At 35.9% G+C, this 19,823-nt stretch overlaps 1 protein-coding gene across 3 annotated transcripts in view; it reads right to left on the minus strand.

Annotated features, from left to right (window-relative positions):
• The window catches only part of USP25 (ubiquitin specific peptidase 25), a 90,019-nt gene that overhangs the window by 16,383 nt on the left and 53,813 nt on the right, over positions 1-19,823 (minus strand). For all 3 annotated transcript variants that reach the window (XM_042866611.1, XM_042866610.1, XM_042866612.1), the window contains exons 7-18: positions 19,378-19,515; positions 18,788-18,864; positions 18,039-18,112; positions 15,903-16,051; positions 12,355-12,482; positions 11,464-11,559; positions 10,883-11,044; positions 8,834-9,042; positions 8,047-8,117; positions 3,683-3,911; positions 2,127-2,324; positions 1,381-1,520 (exon numbers count right to left, since the gene is read on the minus strand). In XM_042866611.1, coding sequence (XP_042722545.1) covers positions 1,381-1,520; positions 2,127-2,324; positions 3,683-3,911; positions 8,047-8,117; positions 8,834-9,042; positions 10,883-11,044; positions 11,464-11,559; positions 12,355-12,482; positions 15,903-16,051; positions 18,039-18,112; positions 18,788-18,864; positions 19,378-19,515 — 1,671 coding nt within the window. The remainder of the gene's footprint in view (positions 1-1,380; positions 1,521-2,126; positions 2,325-3,682; positions 3,912-8,046; positions 8,118-8,833; positions 9,043-10,882; positions 11,045-11,463; positions 11,560-12,354; positions 12,483-15,902; positions 16,052-18,038; positions 18,113-18,787; positions 18,865-19,377; positions 19,516-19,823) is intronic.

A 19,823-nucleotide genomic window follows, 5' to 3' on the forward strand; every position in this document is an offset into this window, starting at 1 on the left:
GCATCAGGCAAGACATTTTATCCCAACCTGGATATTCGCATGGCTACTCCCTCAGAGATCATCCATACTATCACAGAGCTAAGTATAGGAGGCATTAACATAAGAGGTAACTCATATTAAACAGGCTCCCATTTCACTGGTCTCTGCTCTGAGAACTCAACAAAGCCAAGTATGCAGTAGCTTAAATTATTAGTGGTAGAGTACATCTTAACATATGATTAATTTCCCTGCTGGTTTTGATTTTGATTTAGCAGAGAAAGCATGCTCCTTTGTTCTCCTCACACCACAGGAAAAAGGGATAGAATACATTTCAGGTAGAAAAGTTAACAAGTTGTCACATAATTTTCAACAGCTTTAAAAAATTTTCCTGCTGGCCCCAAAACTATCTGGGCCCAGACTGCTTTTGTTTAAAGAGAACACGTACCAGAATTTAGGAAACATATTTGAAATTTTGAGCATATCTAAATTGTTTGTATCGCTACGTATCACTATTTGTTACTAGCTGTGTCCAAAGAAGCCATACTATACATTTCGCATGTCTCATTCCATGGCATATGGCTCCAAGTCAGACAAATATATCACTTTAAAAGGTACATTTTTTTTCTGGCAAATATATTGGCTATTCATATACAGAAGCAAGACACACTTGCTGAAAGAAAGAACTTAAATGTTTCTCTAGCAGCTCATGAAGCAGTTAATTTCCAATTTCCAATCAGTATTTATTCAGACATGAAGTGAAAACAGTATCACCCAACAGTAATTCTTATTAGCATTATAACATATACATCTGCTTAATCACAAAGTTAATTTTCACAAACTTGTAATTTGCACTAAAACTACAGAATACTGCTGAAATAAGAGTTTTATCATATTACAAATTTTTTGACCATTTTTGAACTTTCTTCCATAAACATAATATTCAGAAAAAACTCTATTTGAAAGCTATTTTAAATTCCATAGCTCTTTCAAGATAACTCACATTCTCAAATTGCTCTGGTAAAAATCAATGTTTAAAACAGCATTTCTCAAGTCGTTTATATGGCATGTCAATGTTAACTCCTCAAAATAAATTGAGCCACCTAACATTTTGAAAAGTTGTTTGATGGCGGGGCAGAAATATGATTGTCATCTGATCAATATACAGCACTCTCAGCAAGTACTTCCATCACAGAGAGTACACCTACTTACAGTATTTTACTTCTATGTTCATTGACATAGTATACACTTTCTGGATGGATTTGTAGTGTTCAAGAGGCCCTGAAGAACAAATATATTTTCACTCATTTTTGTTTTTCCTCCCCTCCCCTTCACCTTTGACCAGCTATCATCCTTTGCACTTGCAAAATAAAAGAGTTACTTCAAGCTTAAAAATATCCTCACCGTATCCATTATAGCTTCTGGACTTCTATCTTCTTGTTCAGCTAAAGCTTTATTGATCGCTTGTACAGAATCTTCTTTTAAGTGCTTTGAAAGATCAGTTCTTGATGGCTGTTCTAAATATTCTGGTTCTCCTGCTTGAACTTAGTGACAGAAATAAGATAATTCCATACGTTAACAGAAGCATAAACTCTAAATTCAGCAGTTTTATTTGGATCATCATCTCACAGATAAGGTAACCCACACACAAGATGCAGGTAGGTCACATCATTCACAGATCCAACATTTCGTCAGTCTGTGCCTTATGACATTTTGAACATTTTCATACAAATTGACTCACAATTTTACATTAGGAACAATGACACCTGCACTGACTAGAGATCATTAAAGCTTGAGTAAGGGATGATCAATCATGTTAGGGACAACTGAGAAAATAAATGAGCATCTATGTAGATTTTAGTAGTACACTAAATGATCTGCAGACAATTGAATTCCAGATATATTTTCACTTTGCAAAATAATCACGAAATAAAAAATGAGCACAAAACTGGGAGAGAAAAGGCGAAGATAAAGAAACAGAAGACAAAAAAAAATAAAAACTAAAATTCAGTTACCTTGGTCAAGTAAATAATTAAAATTCAAGATTACACAAATTAATACTTCTTCCCTTTTTAAGCAGCTAAACAATTTATATGCAAACCAATGATTTTTCATTCTATTCCTTTTACAAACAAGCAGAAACAGCTAACCTGGAGCAGGTGAGGGTGCTGGAGCTCTGGGAATCTGAGATAGCAATTTTTCCTGCTGTGCTTTCTGAGCAAGTTCTGCATCCCATTCTTCAAGTTCTTTTTCAAAACGTTTATTGTCTTCCTTAACATAATCCCTTAGATCAGAAGGTAGTGTGTCCATTCCTACAAGTACCTGCCCCGTTTCTTTGTTAAATTCCTCTGTAGTAAAATACAAATTATATTTCAGACAAAAAATAGGGAGAAAAAAATAGATGTTAAATTTTCTCAAGGGAATTACTTAAAGCATGTAATACTACATCAAATCTCCCAAACTGTCTTACTTTTAATTTTTCTCAACATTTATTGGGCACTCTTCTACTAATAGAACATATTGCTATTGCTCTTTCAATCTTTGGACAAATTCTCAGGCATCATCAGATCATTACTACTCTGAACAATAAGACTTCTGGACCTCCAGAGGTCCCTTTCAATCCCTATGATTCTGTGATAGTATATCAAGTACTGAAGGATTAATCAGCTTTAACTGTTCCCCCAGGAAACCCACCTCCAAATTACTACAGAGCTCATAAACCTGATAGCTGCAAGTCTACCATTAACCTGGTAGCATAGAATCATCAAGGTTATTATCAGTTTTCATTTAAAAACTGAACAAATGCACATTCTAGCATTTAACTCCATGAATAAACTGGAACAAAGTTTTCAGTCATCTGTTACTGAGAGTGAGGAAGTACTGTAACAGGCTGCCCATAGAAATTTTGAATGCACCTGGAGGTTCTTAAGGCCAGGTTGGATGGGTCCCTAGGCAATCTGATCTAGTACCTGATCTAGCGGCTGGCAATTCTACCTGTGTTAGGGGGGCTGGAACTTGATGGTCCTTGAGGTCCCTTCCAACCCAAGCCACTCTGTGATTCATTCTACAGTTCTATGAATCTGGCCATTTTCAATCAGACTCCTAACAAATGTTAACAGGGCCTATAAATATCATACTAAGGAACTTTCCACTCCCTCCCAGTATTTTCACAAGAGCCTTATAATCACATATAACTACATAACCTGAAAAAAGAAAAATCAAAATCCATACATTTCTTTAGTTTAACATATGGTTGGTGGTAGGTCTATATAGGGATATATTTCAATACCCTGCAAAAAGTGTGATGTTTCCACTCTCCAATAAAGTTCATGTGAGTCCCAAAGCTTATGAAGAAAAGATTTTAATGTCAAGGATCACTTTCCATTTCCTTATTTCTATTCTACTCTTCAGGAGATAACCAAAACACTTTGCATATGATGATCCAAAATCTTCAGAAATTAGCAAACTTAGTTAATTTTGCTCTCTTAATAATACAGGAACACTGCAATTATCTCTATTAACCTGAAAATTGAAAATAAATTATTTAATCTGTAGAAGCAATTTCACTGACAACTGTGACTGTAAACTGAATTTTCAATAATTTTTAAAGCCGTTTCGAAGATCTGGAAATCCACCAGGAAAATGCTCTTCTTGTAAATGCATTCAGTAATTCTATATCATGCTGAAAACATAAGCATTACGTTACCTTCTATCAAGTACTGTTCCTTATCATTGATATACATCAAACAGTATGCACTGGCATTCCTGTAACCACCAAAAGAGTCCCGTTCCAACTCTTCCCAAGTTGACTTTGTCACAGAAATGTCATTGTACTTCATCCATCTGTTCTGATGGTGGTCATAAATATATGCCCAGTAATGTCCTGCATTGGCTTGACCTTCATGAACCAACACAGCATGCAATCTATAAGGAACCTAAGAAAACAAACAAAATATCATCAAACTGTCCTTGTCAGCATTTTGTTCTGACTATCCATCAATAATAATTGCTACATTAAAAGTAACAAAAATAAACCGGATCAAAATATGACAGCGAAAAACCAAAAAGCTAAAATCAGCAAACCATTATGCAAAATAACTTTGAGTTATTTGAGTTACCATTATGAGCTAAAAGCTTAAGCACATGAGCAAGCCTGCAGAAGGAATGTCTGCTCTGCTATCTTTACTGCAAGACAACCTCTTCTGTTAATTTCTTAAATATTCGTACTGTTCTTGTATCTCTAGAAAGAGACTAAGTATGTCAGTCTTGCGCATATACAGTTTGTTCCAGTTCTGACCCAATAACTTTATTCTCAATTTTGTAAGGTATATGTGAATTCAAGGTAATAAACTTCATGCTTTCTATGTGCTATAAAGTGATTTTATTTAAAGGAGTAACTGGGACTTTTAGTACTTCCATTTCCAAAGAGTAAAATTCTTCCAGTGAAAATTACAACTGTTCTTCTCGTATGTCAAATGTATCATTACAGCACTGCAAAGAGAAGGCTGGAGCACATAAATAGATCCTCTCTTTATCCTCCTGCAGAGAAGGAAGATGATTTTTTGGACCACTGTAAAAAGCATCACATGTTACACGTGCTCATTGACAAGTAAGAGGAATGAAATACTCAGCTCCTACTTAAGTCATTGGAAATTTGAAGAACAAAGAGTAGAATGAGTGCTTCCTTACTTAGAAGCTTTTTATAAGTATCTTAGTGATTGGCCTGTTTTAACCTCCTGAAACAGTACATGCAACATAATAGAAAAAACTAATCTTCCCTGCTATGCCTGAATGATAGCAGCTTAGCTAGGGTGAAAAACCTGACAACTTTTATTGCAGTAAAAGTCTGTATTGTGGATAAAACAGCTACTTAAAAAGCTGCAGTAATTTATTTTTTTTAATTTCATTTAAGCACCAAAGTAATCAGTAAACCATAAATACACATCCAACTATGACTTAAACTCCCTGAAGTTATTTTTTACCTCATTATTCTTTTTCAGACTATATGGAAATGCTGAAGATTTTGCAACCGCCTTTGAACTGTAAAGCTGGCTGACTGCACTGCAGCTGAAGTCAAACAGACTGTCATCCCAGAGACCAAACCACACTGTAAATCTCTCAAACCCAAGAAGAAATTCAAGCAAGTCCTTAAATCTGAATGTGCTGAGGGGGGGGGTTAACATCTAATCAAAACCACATGAAAGTTCTCTTAAAGAGATTGCCAGTCTGTGCACATGCATATAAATATACGCAGATCTTGATTAAAAATGGTAAACCAAGTCTCCTGAGACTTCAATAATAAAATTTCCTCATTATAAAACAAAACAGTACAATCCCGGGTGAATTTAAATCCTTTTACTTTCCTCCAGCTCTGGAGGGCTGACTGGCAGTCATCCATGCTCAGTTTCCAGGCATATGCTCCCCAAAAGTCTGTGACTGAGGGACAGGCAAGTTTGATACACACAGGCATCTCTTACAGTGTGCCATATACCAATGACAACTAAAGGCTGAGGGCAACAGACCAAATAAACAGTCTGCATTAAGCTTCATAGCTTACACTTACTACTTACGAAACAGAAATGGAACTTCAATACCCTCTTCACACGCAGTTACAGAACAGATATATCAGGGCAACAAAACAAAACAAAAAGAACATACCCCAAACCAAAATAGCAGCCTGATGGAAAAAATTATGAAAACCAGAATGGCATCCTTGCAATGCTAACAATACGACTGACAAGAAGAACACTTCACAGTATGCATCACTGGCCAGCTTAATATTTTAAGAGTAGGAGGATAAGAAACAATACATTCTTAGACGAACAACATTTTCAAATGGTAATTGTGACATCTTAGATTGTATGACTTTACCTGATCCAGTTGACAGTGACAGTTACATGTCTGAATGGCAAAACCAGCGAAAGGGGATAAAGCTACCGGTCTCAGCATCTTCAGTGAATAGTCACTATAGCAAACCTTTTCACCATCACAAGCCAACTTGGGTGTATTTTTTCCTTTTTGGTTTCTACGTTATCAACTTCAAAAATAGAGGGGAACGTTCGTTCTTTAAGATATGCACAGTAACCTATCATACAGGTTATTGCTAAAGACATCTGTGGTATCAGGGCAACAACCACCGATGTCAACTCTGAACTTTAAATACAACAGTATTTTTTTGTTCTGGGAAAACAAGCTATGAAGCTTTCTTTAGTACAAACTGAGACTAGATGTTGCTTCTCCAGCACCAGCTGGCACCTTATTTTCCCCCACAGCACATTCATGGAAGGAAGAAAACAAAAGCGGAATGAAATAAGCAGTTGATAGAGTCTATCCATTCAGGAGGACGAAGCAAAATAAGGAATTTATGTCACAAAGGGAATATTTAGCTATTGAACCTGTCTGAAATCACACACTGGAAGTGAAAGTTACTCTTCTGCAGCTCAACTTTTTCATTTGTATGGGTACTTTGGCACAACAGCAAAGAAGTGAGTGCATATAGCAGTCTCCTTTCCTTTGACTCACTATATATCTGACCAACAGGACAGCTTAATATTCTTCCATTCCCTTGGAGAAGATTTGCAGTATTGATCTTCTCCTCTAAATAATACAATTACAGGAAGAGCTTTTATTTTTGAGTCAATAAGGTCTGGAAACACAAAACTAGACTCTTTAAGGAAAATATTTCTATTTGCAGAATACATAAGAGAGCATATATGAACTTCTTAAGAAGCTCCTTATTTTCTCCTCATGTTTTCCTTCTATTCTAAGGCAACAACAGATGTCCAGAGACCCTTTTAAAAAAAGGTCCCCTAACAATCACTTAGCAACATACATCGCTGCTTTCAGGTGTGGCACAGAAACATCCTCTGCAGAACTACATCTTCCTCTATTTATGGAATTTTCTTCTCTTTTTTTTTTTTTTTTATAAAATAAAATAAAATCTACAATTATGTACTAGAAAAAAAGTGTTTTACTGAATAATCTAATTTTTCCAGTGTAATGACTGCTGACGTATCCTTGTTATAGGACAAATACATCCAAATGTGTTTCCTCCTATGAAAACATAAGCCAACAAAGGCTATCTAACTGGGCATGAAAACAATAAATTTCTTCATTTTAGTGTTAGATTACATAGACTGTAGCCTTCCAGTCACAAGTATTGCTAAAAAATAAAAAGCCTGCCAGTAACAAGATTAAAGAAGGCCATCTTACAGAGTCTGCTTGAGAATCTTAGCAGCAGAGTTCAGCTGCCACATACAAGCTGTGTACAAAGTGAAAACACATCTCAAGGAAAAATAAGATGAACAGATCTAACTTGGAAGGACAACAGTTCTTGCTACTAACAGAAAGTAGCAGAGGAAGTAAGCTTCACCCTTAAACATGTTTAAGAGAGTGAACATGAACATGTGAACACAAGAAATGCTACAGGAGCCACAGTTCCAGAGTAAAGCATTCTAAAATTGCTATTTTGATTACAGAGCAGAAGAATTGCCCTAAAATTCTCCTTAGATTAACAAAACAGACAAAGGAAAAACACTAAAAAACAAAAGAGTCATGTTGGCATTAACTTTATTATTATTATAACTCCATTATTAACTAAAACCAGGAGCTGTAAATTCCCAAATCTCAGTATAGAAGTTGCAATTTGCAGTGGCAGTAAACATTGAGTATAAAGCATAAGAAAATAATAGTTTTGTCACCATAAGGAAATGACACTACCTAGCAAACAGGTTGAATTAGGGTGAGAAAATTCTACTGTTGTATAAAAACTAAAGTTCTGCTCTCAAGTCAAAAGACCTGATGGAACCTACTTTGGTTTTTCATCACAAAGTTGCTAAAACTTACATACATCATGTTATATGCACCTCATGTCATATGTAAAATACTGCAATGTTCTCTTTCATCTGACTGTGCATAATCAGGAAGCTTGCAAAACCCACTAGGATGTTCCATGAGATTTCTCAAGCCACTGCATGTAATAGTTGTATACTTGCTCACTTCTCAAGCATCTAAGAATTTTAGTAGAAGTGACAAAAACATCTACTTATCTGATACAGAAAACATACTTACTTGGATCATTGTTTTGTCAAAGTACATCAATTCAATTGTTCGATGTATTCTAGATATACTTTCTTGTAAATCTAAAAAGAAAAATAAGAATACAAATTCTGTTCTATTAGGCTGCATAATGTGTCAGGCTACATCTTTATTTTTTCTCATAAAAGGCTCAAACAAAGCTACATCTCACATTTTCTGCATCTGCTTAACTACCTATTGGCCAAACACCAAATCTCAAATGAAAGCAGACAATGATTTGTGATCCATTACTGCTCATTTCCTAAAACTCAACTAACTCCACCTCCACTGGAAAAATTACTTCATTAGTTTTCCCCATGGCATCAAAACGGACCATAAGGTCTATCCATTCAAAAAAGATTTTGCTCAGAAATGAGCTAAATTCTTCCTCGCTAAAGGGGCTACTCTGCCTTAAACACCTCTGCAGAATGTCAAGTTACAATGCAGGCCCAGCCCAATATCACTGTGACAGCTAGAACGCATTTGCAGACGGTCCTTCAGTGTAGATTCCACTTTCGTTTTGCTCTCTCCATTACCACGCACACAGAAACCTTTAATAGAACATCAATGCATACTACACTCAATGCCCAGCATCTCCAGTTTACACGCTGCCAGTCTACTGAGATGTGTAACTGACTTCCCTTCCTACGTCCTAGAAGCAATTAGAGAAGTATGAAACAAACAACTCATCACACACACAGACATTAACACTAGTTCTCTCCCTTCCAAATTCTATAAATCCTTTCCAACTGCAACTACATTCTCCAGGTTGTGGCAATACCTCTAGTGTCGTTTTCTACTTCCGTCCTCCAGCGATGCAGGCAGCCTTCTAAGACAGAAAGCTCTTCTTCAGTGATGTGCCTGGGTGCTGGATGCATTGGCAGATCAGGAGGAATTCGTGATTGTGTGAATGGTTTATGTATTACAGATCTTTGTACAGGTGATGTGCTTGGAACATCTGAAGAAGAAGGCCCCTGCTGCTCTACTGCGCTGCATTCATTCAGAACATAAAATACCAAAACTAAATCAGCAAGTACACAAACTATATAATTATATAAAAACTATAAAAATAAGATTTTCACTCAAATAGAAACATTTTAAAGGTAATTACCAACAGAGCAATCCAAAAAAGGCACTGAAAATATCAATGCAAAGATTACTTTATAATGGCTGGAAACTTTGTGATGTACACGTTAGCACAATGATGACTGTGGTTGCTATTATCAAAGATAAAGGAATTGGATCAGTCAAGCCACAGTTTGCTTTACTTGAAATACTATTCAACACTTTCAAATAATGTCACAAAAGTAATTACTGTAGTTTAAAACATTTACTGCTAAACTGCTGACAGAAGAGTTACAGCAACTTGGGTTTTGGCCTATTGACTGTAAAATCCAATAAATTTAGTTCTTTGTTTAACAACTTTTTCATGCCTTATACCTAGCAGGCTTTCTTTTTCTGATCACCTAGCTAGAGCACATGTTAACTGAAGAGCAACAGCGAAAGTACCTCTAATATTTAGTATCAAACCATCTGAACTTGTTTCCAGCAAGTCTTGTAACTCAAAGTGGCCAACATAAGAAAACTGTACGAAAGCAGCAGAACTTTAAAAAATTGTTACAGATTTTTCTGCTCCCATTAAAAAAGATGGTGTTTATGCAATCCTAGGCAGAACATGAATCTGAAGATCTTCCTAGCAATCCACTACTTATTTATGTTTGGTATTGCACCATGATAAAGCCTGAGGAATCTGGAGTCTTCAGTAGCTGAGAAAGTTGACAGAACATTTAGAGATGTCACCCCATGTAATGTGTTCACATTTCTACAGGCTGGCAAAAAAAAAGTCAAAGTATTTGCATTTTTACATAACAAATTTTCTACACAGGAATTCAAAGTATAGTACTCTTGACGTGGTATGTCATGCAATCATTAGTATCTCTCAACACTTTTCTAATCAATTGACAGTAGTTATATCAGCATTATATTAGTAAGATTAAAAAAAAAATTTTGAAAGCTTTTCAGACTAATTTTCTTCACTTCTCTGAAGTACTAATGTAAACACTTTGACTGAACTAGAACTTAGAACCCTATTTTCAGAATGCAAAATAAAGAGCTCTGTTAGAAATTGGTAGTGTCCACCTATTCTAATTGATACCTTTATTAAGTTATATTAAGTATATATTAGTATAAAATATAATAAATAAATAAAATATTATATTAAGTATATATTAGTAATACTTTATTAAGTATTACTAACAGTTTCTAGCTGCAACAATGAGAAGAATAACATAAATGGACATTTATCTCCCTAGTACTATGGCTATTATGAATTTAAAAACTCAATTCAAAATCTCAGTCAGAAATGTAAGGAGCCAATGAGAAAAGTTTAAGTCTTAGGCAAAAGTAAAAGAAAGTCTACACCAGAAACCTGGAAGCTCTGCAGCACATACATACTGCCCAAATTCAAATTGTTAATACATTCCACCTGGGAAACAGTAACTTCACCAAATATTGTGATTGTTTGGAACTGTAGATGTCCTTTCAGGTAAGCAAAGGACAATGACCTGCTGTTAAAAACTATACAAGTACTGATGTTTAGGTCCATCAAGCACCATAGTTCTTGTGTTTTGTTTAAAAGTGGTAGTTGTCCACTAAAGAAGTACTTATTTATTATCCAGGGCATTAGACAGCCCTGGATTTTTAACATTTGGTTTTTGGTAACCCTCAGGTAGACACTTAGTTGAAACAGATTGCTTCTCCTCTCTCTCAGCTGCAGGGTTTGCACTGAGCACATCGCTTGCATCTCACAGTGGAAGGAGGGTGCCCTTACCTGGGTGAGGTCTGGGCAGGCAGCGTCCCACTGGAGGGGGCACTAGCACCCAGGTCATCCACTGGAGATGTGCACACCGGCTTGCTGGAGGCAAACTCCAAGGCGTACTGCAGGACATCTACCAAGGGGAATCGTTTAGGACCAGAACCATAGCTTAAATATCTGTTAACCATAAAATGTATTAATGCCATCACTCACATATACAAAAAAAAAAAAAGAAAAAAAAAAAAAAGAAAAAAAAGGAAAGAAAGAAAGAAAGAAAGAAAGAAAAGTACAACCAAAACCGAAACACACACGCACACATGCACACACACACATACAAAAGAATAAAAATCAAAGCAGAAGGATTTTTTTTCTGGTTGACTTCAATTAAATAAAGCACACCTTTCCTAGCAAGTTTCATGCATCACAACTACCGTAATTAAATAGTTTTCAAAGGAAACGCTAAAAGAAAAGAGATAAAGCAGTGAAATTTAGAGCAAATGACTACAGTCAAAAGCATAGAGCTGAAAGGAGTTATTCTGTTCTACAGAGCCTGTAACATTATTTACATTTACATTGTGAACAGTTATCTATAGTACCGTTCTAATCTCTGCTGTAAAACCGTGAGATACTCTTTGAGTCTCTTGATTTCATCCCGTTTAATTCTTGTTAATTCTCTGTTTTTGTGCATATATCTGTAAAACATGAAGGTTACAAAGGTACATCAGCTCATATCATTCCAGCACTGAAACAAAAGTCTGCAGCCAGCGTGGTCACCACTTAGTGCTAAAAAATTACTCTCCAGAACTTCTTTTACCTACAACACATTAAACAGTAAAACAGAGCTGAACAGTAAATAGTAAGCCAATTAAGCCTCCCACCATACCTTTTAGTAGAGACTTTATCCCCAATATCAAAAGCTCTGTTCATGTAATGTATTTGTCTTATACACGTATTACAAACATATCAGAAAAGTTCTAAATTAAGCGCTTTTAGTAGCAGCCACGTATCAATACTCTTGTTTCACTGTTTAGGCTCACAAATAACATTTAGTAGCTAACTGAAAGCCATGATGATAGTTCACCTCTACATACAGACACCATGCACTGATGCTGCAGATCCTTACATTCTGAGTATCTTCATACCATGCAGTCTATCTGGAACACCATGAAATAGCTGACTTCTCACCCTCTTTCCCGAACTGACCAATAAACACTGCAAGACAGTGACATTTTTCAGAGTATTTTGCCTGTATATACAACTATCTAGCAATAAGTTAAAGACTGAAGCACAAGAAGGTTTTGGCATGATGTAGCATTATGTCTTAAATTGTCATCTAAGTGTATTTTCTGAAACTGTCACTAAAACCTACGAAATTACAACTTTTTCAGCTAGAACAGAAATTCACTAGATACATTAGCAATTTTACCAAATTCTTGAAATTCAATTTATATTCATACTAAGACTTTGTTGGTAACAATATACTGTACCTGTCCAGATACAAAATTGGAGGAAATTCTAATTTGTTGTGTATCTTCTCTGGTCTCCCCAAAGCCTGATTAAATTCAAATCTTGACAGCTCAAAAGTTAAGACAGGAGGAAGCTCAGTGAACCAGTGCTGAACAAAACAAAAAGACAAAAACCCACTGTGAATGCTTTCAGTAACAGAACTTCAGTAATAACGGTACAGTACTTGCATACTGACACAACTATGGAAGAAATTACTTTTAGAGAGTCCATCAAAGTTCCCATATTTTCAGCTTCACTGAAAATAGAGACAACACATTACCTATGCACATCAGAGCATTTCAACTCATCTACTATTTACTGCATTAAATAGAGCAGACTGGAGGGCTTCTTATTTTTTCACATTAATCTCTCTTGTACTAAAAGCAATCTGCACTTGAATGCCGCTACCTTTCCAAGTGTCCTATTCTCCTTCAACTCTCAAAGGCCATTGAAAGACTTGTTCATATTGTATGAAGTGTTCTTCCAACAAGTTCTTTCAGATTTGAGTTTCCGACCCTTTCATTCAACTGATAACACTCGAAGTTTCTAATGACCTTCTTCCTCATAAGCAAAATCAGTAAGTGCTCTGTGCCAAATTAGTTAAGTGCTATTACTGTTGTAAAACTGATACTTTTTCTTGAAATCTCATTTGTACAAATAACATCTTTTAAAGTTTCTTTTCATTTCCCTAATCACTGCTAGCCTGTCCATTAACCAACCCATATTATTATCATCTCATCCCAGCTTCCTCCAGGTATTCAACACAGGTCTATCCCTACCCTCCTTTTATATTTCGTTTAGTAAACAAAAATACAAGACAAACTAGACAAACTCAGCTCCATTAGAGTTCTTTTTTTCCCCCCTTCCATTCTCCAAAATAAAGAGCTAGGTCTATCCATTTATGGATGTGTAATATGTTTTGTATGCAAGCTTTTGATTGCTGCGGGCATGACTGTCACACAATTTTGATGTAAGCACCAATGTATTTGACTTGGGGCTCATGGCAAGCTTTCTGTCTAGTGAAATGTCTCAAATATTCTTTTCACATAACACCTCCATAACAGGCTTTTCTTTCTTTGCTCATGGTTAAAATTCTAGTCTAGGTTCTCACCATTCCACATCTCAGAGCAGTGTTTCCTCTTTGTCCAGCCTTAGCAGTCACACAAACAGCTCTCAAGCAGATTGCTGAATTTTCCTAGTTCATTACCATCAGCATCACTCTCTTCCTGCATGCAAAAGGAACTGCCTTGCCTTTTCTTGCCTATGTTAGCCTTTATTAACTATTCCTTAGTATTAAAGCAGACAATTTCTAACTTAAGTCTTTCAACTCCTTCACACAGCAGTATATTTCAATGCTAAAATTAGCAAAACCAAAACACAATCCCTCCCTAAATCCGTTCTATTGCAAGGACCCCAAACCATTTAATGACTAAACTGCTAATCTGCTGAACTCATCAACATCAACAATGCTGTTGATAAATTTGATCTAGTTTTCTCCATACTTCGAACCCCATGCACACACCCTGACCTCCATCTTCTCCTGAATTTGGATTCAATTCCTTGAGACAGGCAATGCTGTCTTTTCCATGTTTGAATATTAATTCACATGTGGATATCCTCTACTGCATGGCCGATCTTTCTACACACTACTTTTATAAAAATAATGAACTAGCTAAATATTCCATTAAAAGCAGTAGTGGGAAAAAGGATGAATGAATAATAACACACTACAACCACAGAAATTCCAAATTTCTACTTTTGAGGCATTAATGTTTAAGCAAACTAACAGTTGCAGCAGGTACAAATACATTATTTAATTCCAGGGAAAGATAACCTCTTCAGGTGACTCTATAGTAATAACAATGTTTTCTAGATTAGGACTTCACGTTACCTTTCTCATTGTGCCACTGTTGTCAATACGATTATTTCACTTCATTTTCACATGCTAACCTAAACTAATTAAAACAGCTTCACAGAGCTCAAAGATTAACACTCTGGAACAGTATGTGATTATCCTTCCATCCCCTGTAAAAACATTTTTTAACCATTAAAGGTTGAAAAAAAACAACCCAAAATAAACAAAGTCTGACATTTCTAGTCAAGCATTAACAACTGAACTGACATTTTATGCATGAATGCACACAGACTTTAAGTTCAAGCCTACAGTCCATAAGATGGACGATACTGTTCTCACTGTACCTACATACAAGATTTTATCTTGCTTAAAGAAATCAAACTTTGAACTGTGCCAATATATTTAGGTTTTTTTCGTGTGCTGGAATTAAAAAAGAAAAAAGAATTTGAAGCATCCTGGCAGAGAAGAATACAGTAAGATGCAACAATACATTTGACAATGTGGTAATTGAAAACATACACATTTGCTAACATCTAATTTTGTTGATCAGTATTTGATAAGCATTAACTGACCAGAAAAACTGACTGCAAAAGAGGTGCTACAAAACTTCTGTTGTTAACACAAATTTTAAGTGACACTTCGAATTGGAGTATGATATCAAGGTGTATCATCAGGGTGGGTAATTAAATCCTGCATACTGAGATTATTAAAGGCTGCAATATTTCATTATTGCAAAAGACTAGAAGAAACTATATCTGATATTTTTATTTAAGCAGAAGAAACCTCTGAAGATTTTACGTCTTTAAAGTAATTGTGATGAAACATGAGAGACTGTGAAGTACAAGTAGTTCAGCCTTTGCAGGAAATAGGAATTACTTTATTTCCACATCAATAACCGATACGTTACTGAAAGGAGTCCTGCCAGAGAAAAATGCTGGACATACACAAGCATGACCAAGAAATGGACAAATCAGAATACACCTCTTTGTCTTACAACTACCATCAATCCAACTTCCTCTTTTCCCTAACTTGTTACTTTTGCTCAAGAAATTTCATTCATCATCTTGACTCAACATCACAAACTGCCTATCCCACTTCCTAGAGGGGTGCCATCTTATTCCCTCCACCTGTCTGTCTGTCCACAGCAATTAACAAAAGAGAGGAGAATTGTGCATTGCAATAGGCAGAGAAAGATGCTGGAAAAAACAGTAAAATGGGAGAGGGGGAAAAAGTACAGCGCGCTGAGAAATTACAAGAAAGAGTACAGAGGAATAATAACCACTCTTTGAAGCAATGGTCAAACAGGCAGCATGCACATGTTGCTTATAGCATGGCATAGGACAGCAAGTCAGTAAAAGCAGTGATTAACTACCACAGAACATTATAAACATGACATCTTTGGAGATCAAATATCAGCAACAGGTGGGAATCAGTCTGTGTCAATCACTTTATGCAGTGCTATCGTACCAAAAAATAATATTCTTGATACTCAAAAGGTAGTACAAGCCCCAAAATTAACAATCCAATTATGCCAAACATCAGAATGTGCAGCAAAATTAATAGTGGTCACATAACAAAGATGAGCAACAACAACAAAAGAATCCAAGTGAAATCCAAGTGAAATGTAGGGCACTACAACATTCTGAAAGATGTGCTCAGGGGCATTCAACTCACCTCCTGACCAGACTTTGCAGAGTTTTCTGAATGGAGAGATTCAATTTCTCCTTCAATCATTGCAGCTTCTAGGCACTCATGCAGATCTTTAAAGCCATTAACCTGTAGTGGATACTGGCCAAACATTTCCGTGTTTTCAAATTTTTTACCTTCATAGAAGAAATTAAACAGATAAGGTGCTAAGAATTAACATTTACTTTTAAAGTAATGTCACGGAGTTGACTAGATCAATCTATGTCCGTGACAGGGGCGACAGGCCTCTGCCCTCCCCCCCACCCCAGTCCCACAAAAATGGCAAGGAAGGAAGGGAGGAAAAGAGCAGCGGCAACAATCTATAGAGGAAAACTTATTTTACTATAATATTGGAATACAAGATGACACAATATATACAATTTAATTGAAATTGAGATTAATAAATCAGACAAGATGAGAGAGAGAGAGTTCCCGGGACCGAGTCAAACCTGAAAAGCTTGGAACGGCCAGGAAAGCACCCTCCAGCACCCACTGCCAGGCAGCAAGAGAGCGCCCCCCCCACCCGGAAGGGCCAGATCCCGTGACTGCTGTAATGTACAGGGATAGGTAGCTGGGATTGGGGCAGTGACACTTTAATGCCCCGTACACTACATGATGTTTTGATGTGGAATACTGAAACCCAAAATAAAAACAAACAAACAAACAAACAAAAAACATAGAACCATGACAAGTAATAACAACAACCAACAAAAATACACACCAAAAGATCTAAGAAAACTAACACAAGGCAAAACAAAAACAGTAACACCAAACAATTATAGATCACCTGGCCTAATTTACTGAACAGTATTCTTATTTTCTTACTGAGCAATTGACTTGTATCTATGAAAAGAAGGCAATACTTTTCACCTTAGATAATTTATTTTATTTCTATGTGTAATCACAATAAGCATATCTCAAAATGTTTTAAGTGTGTAAAATTGTAGCGCCAAGTCAAAGCCCTCTTGCAAATAGCAGCTGAATAATAGAACCCTCTACAGCATCAGCAAAGAAAGTGGAATTGCTGGTAAGATGCAGCTCTTTGGACAAGTATTTTTTGCAAAAACAAACCACAAGAAAAGAACATTCATTATTTCCATCCTGAAAAGAAGATCATAGCTTGGCTACAGTGTGCAAGCTCAAACATGTTGAGAAATATAACTTCAATAATTTCAATTTATAATTTCTATTTATTTCATCCTGAAGTCAGTAACAAGTCTTGCATCGGCCAGTTGGTGTTGTCTCTTTTTTGTTGTTTTTGTTTTGTTTGTTAACATCTGCTCAATAGAGATGTGATTGTGAAGGACAAAAGAATCTAAAATAAAGGAATGAGAATGCTAGCTAGTAGCAAGGAATTCAGACAACAGTTTTTGAGTCTGACAACAAAGCACTGAAGTGTTCCAGGCCAAGGGACAATATAAAAGACACTTCAAAGATTATATGTTCTTCATTCAAATGCATCTCAACAATTATTTGCTCTCTGGGCAGGGACAGAATCAGCAACATTAAAAATGCTTTCACAGTTTCCGTCCACTGGAAAATATAAAAGGCTGCATTTCCACAAATTGTAACCAGTTAGATAAAGGAAAGCTTGTTGTACAGTTCTCTGACTGCTCAGCACACTGACACTGCCCTTGAGCAAGTTTCCAATGGTTCCTTGAACAATACTTTAAAGAAGATGAGTTATCCACACCAGAAATTGTGCAGACAAATAGAACTGAAAATTTAAATTCCGTTAAATGAAGAAGATTGAGAGAGATTAGCTCAATAAAATGTAGTCACTTGTCTTCTGTATACCTTCTGTATACCATTAGCAAATGACAAAATGCTCTGATTATCCGTTCTAGCAATCATTTTTGGTCTGCAACTCAACTTCCACTACACTTCAGGACACACTCAGCTTTACAAGGTAATGAAACAGTCATTCATGATGGCTGAAGTTCACCACATTCACTGTTAGTCTCATCTTCTCAGGACAAACCTTTTGACACATTCTGCAGGTGTATTCTCCAAGCTTATTTTTGCAGACAGCTAAAAATGTTACAACTGCATCATTCATCTGTGCATTCAGACTACCACTGAAAACATACCTGCACAAAAGTCCAAGTAAATTCAGGCACATACCTTCAAGTACACCAACTGCTAGAAATCGTCCATAAAATAACTCCACCATTGGGTTCTTTGGTTTCTCTCCATCCCTGAAAACAGAAAGCATATTAGTACAAGATCACAGAAAGCCATAAATTCTTACAAAAATGTGTAAGATATTTTAAATTTATTATAGAAATGCTGACTATTTTACTTAGTTACAATTCACTGTTTTGTACTTTCCTCTAACGACAACAAACATTCACATATTTGCAATGGTGAGTATAGTCTGAAAATTAAGTTTCAGAAGCACTTAATTCCAGCAAAACTTATGTAAATCAAATTCAAATCAAAATAAATTTGTGAAGAACTACTTTTTCAGACACTATAGAAACAAGTATATGTTCAAAAAGCAGTTTACAAGTAGATGTTCACTTACACAAACTACCAGCATTCATCTTCTGAGAACAAAAACAGGAGCAAGGTTTTGAAGAATTTAAACTATGGTATTGAAAATTAAACTGCATTCAAATGAAAAAAAAAGCTTAACATTACTGACAACACATATCTCTACTATTTATATATTCTGGATATTTAACATGGAAGAAGGTGAAAAAGAAAATTCAGAAAATTGAAGCTATCAGCATACAAGGAAAATTACATTTTAACGAGTACAGCTACAAGTTCAGATCTTTTTCAGCCATACAGTTAAAAGTAGATTTCTGTTTGGTTTGTCTTTTCCTCAACTAAACGTTCAATACACAGGGTTAGAAAAAAAATCTTACCTCTCTTCTTCAGCTTTGATTTGGAAGGCATCTTCCAACCAATCTAGTAATTTGTGTGTAAATTCACTAACATCTTGCTGTTGGAAAATATTAAATGATCAGTAAACATTCACATATATTACAGAATACAGTGGTATGTCACTCTGCAATATCAAGATAGCAGTATCCTTCCCCTACAAGAATTCCCAAGTCACACAGTGCCTAAGACTATGCCATGGTTTGTTTTTGTGTTTGCTTTTTTTTTTTTTTTTTTTTTTTACATGCACCTCTTAGAGCACATTAATATTCTAGTGTTCCTCAGCCTCTATGTAGTCTTGTGATCCTTATTACTTGGACTCAGCTTTCACACCACTGCAGTTCAAAGGCATCTTATGAATCCTATTGTTCAAACCCTCTGGTATCCAACAGTGACTAATATTACTTTCACCAGGCACTAACTTCAGCATGTTGTTGTAATTAAATACCCTAACCATATAACCTCATGCAGGACGTTTCTGTAGAAATAAAGTGTTTCTGGAAAGAGCAAAATCCTACTGTTATATGACCGTATGAGAGCATATATAATTTTGAATTAAAAAAACATAAATTACCTGTTGAGAATCATTTGATTTAAAAGCATCTTTAAGAATTTCAACCGCCCTAGATGGGTCGACATATTTTCTTTTTGAACCAACCAGAAGTGCAAACAGGTACCTCAATTCACGCATGAAAGGCAAATTCCTATGTTCCTGTATTTGAAGAATTAAAAATATTTAATAAAGCAGTAACAAAGATACAGTTGACAAAAGTGCTGGTGAATGAACTAAGCATATATATTGCCAATTGTCAAACTAATATTTAAGTTTACTTCCATTGCTATCGAGGCTGTGTTGCCTTTTACTTGTCAGATTTATCACAGAACAACAGCGTACTTGAGGTTGGCAGGGACCTCCGTGTCCATCTGCTCCAACCCCTGACTCAAGCAGGGTCAGCCAGAGCATGGTGCCCAGGTAGCTTCTGAAAATTAGCAAGGAGAAAACTTCAAAACTCCTTGGGA

This window comes from Lagopus leucura, unplaced genomic scaffold (assembly GCF_019238085.1).
Source record: "Lagopus leucura isolate 7727_CA_CO unplaced genomic scaffold, USGS_WTPT01 Super-Scaffold_100001, whole genome shotgun sequence".
NCBI classification, from domain to species: domain Eukaryota; kingdom Metazoa; phylum Chordata; class Aves; order Galliformes; family Phasianidae; genus Lagopus; species Lagopus leucura.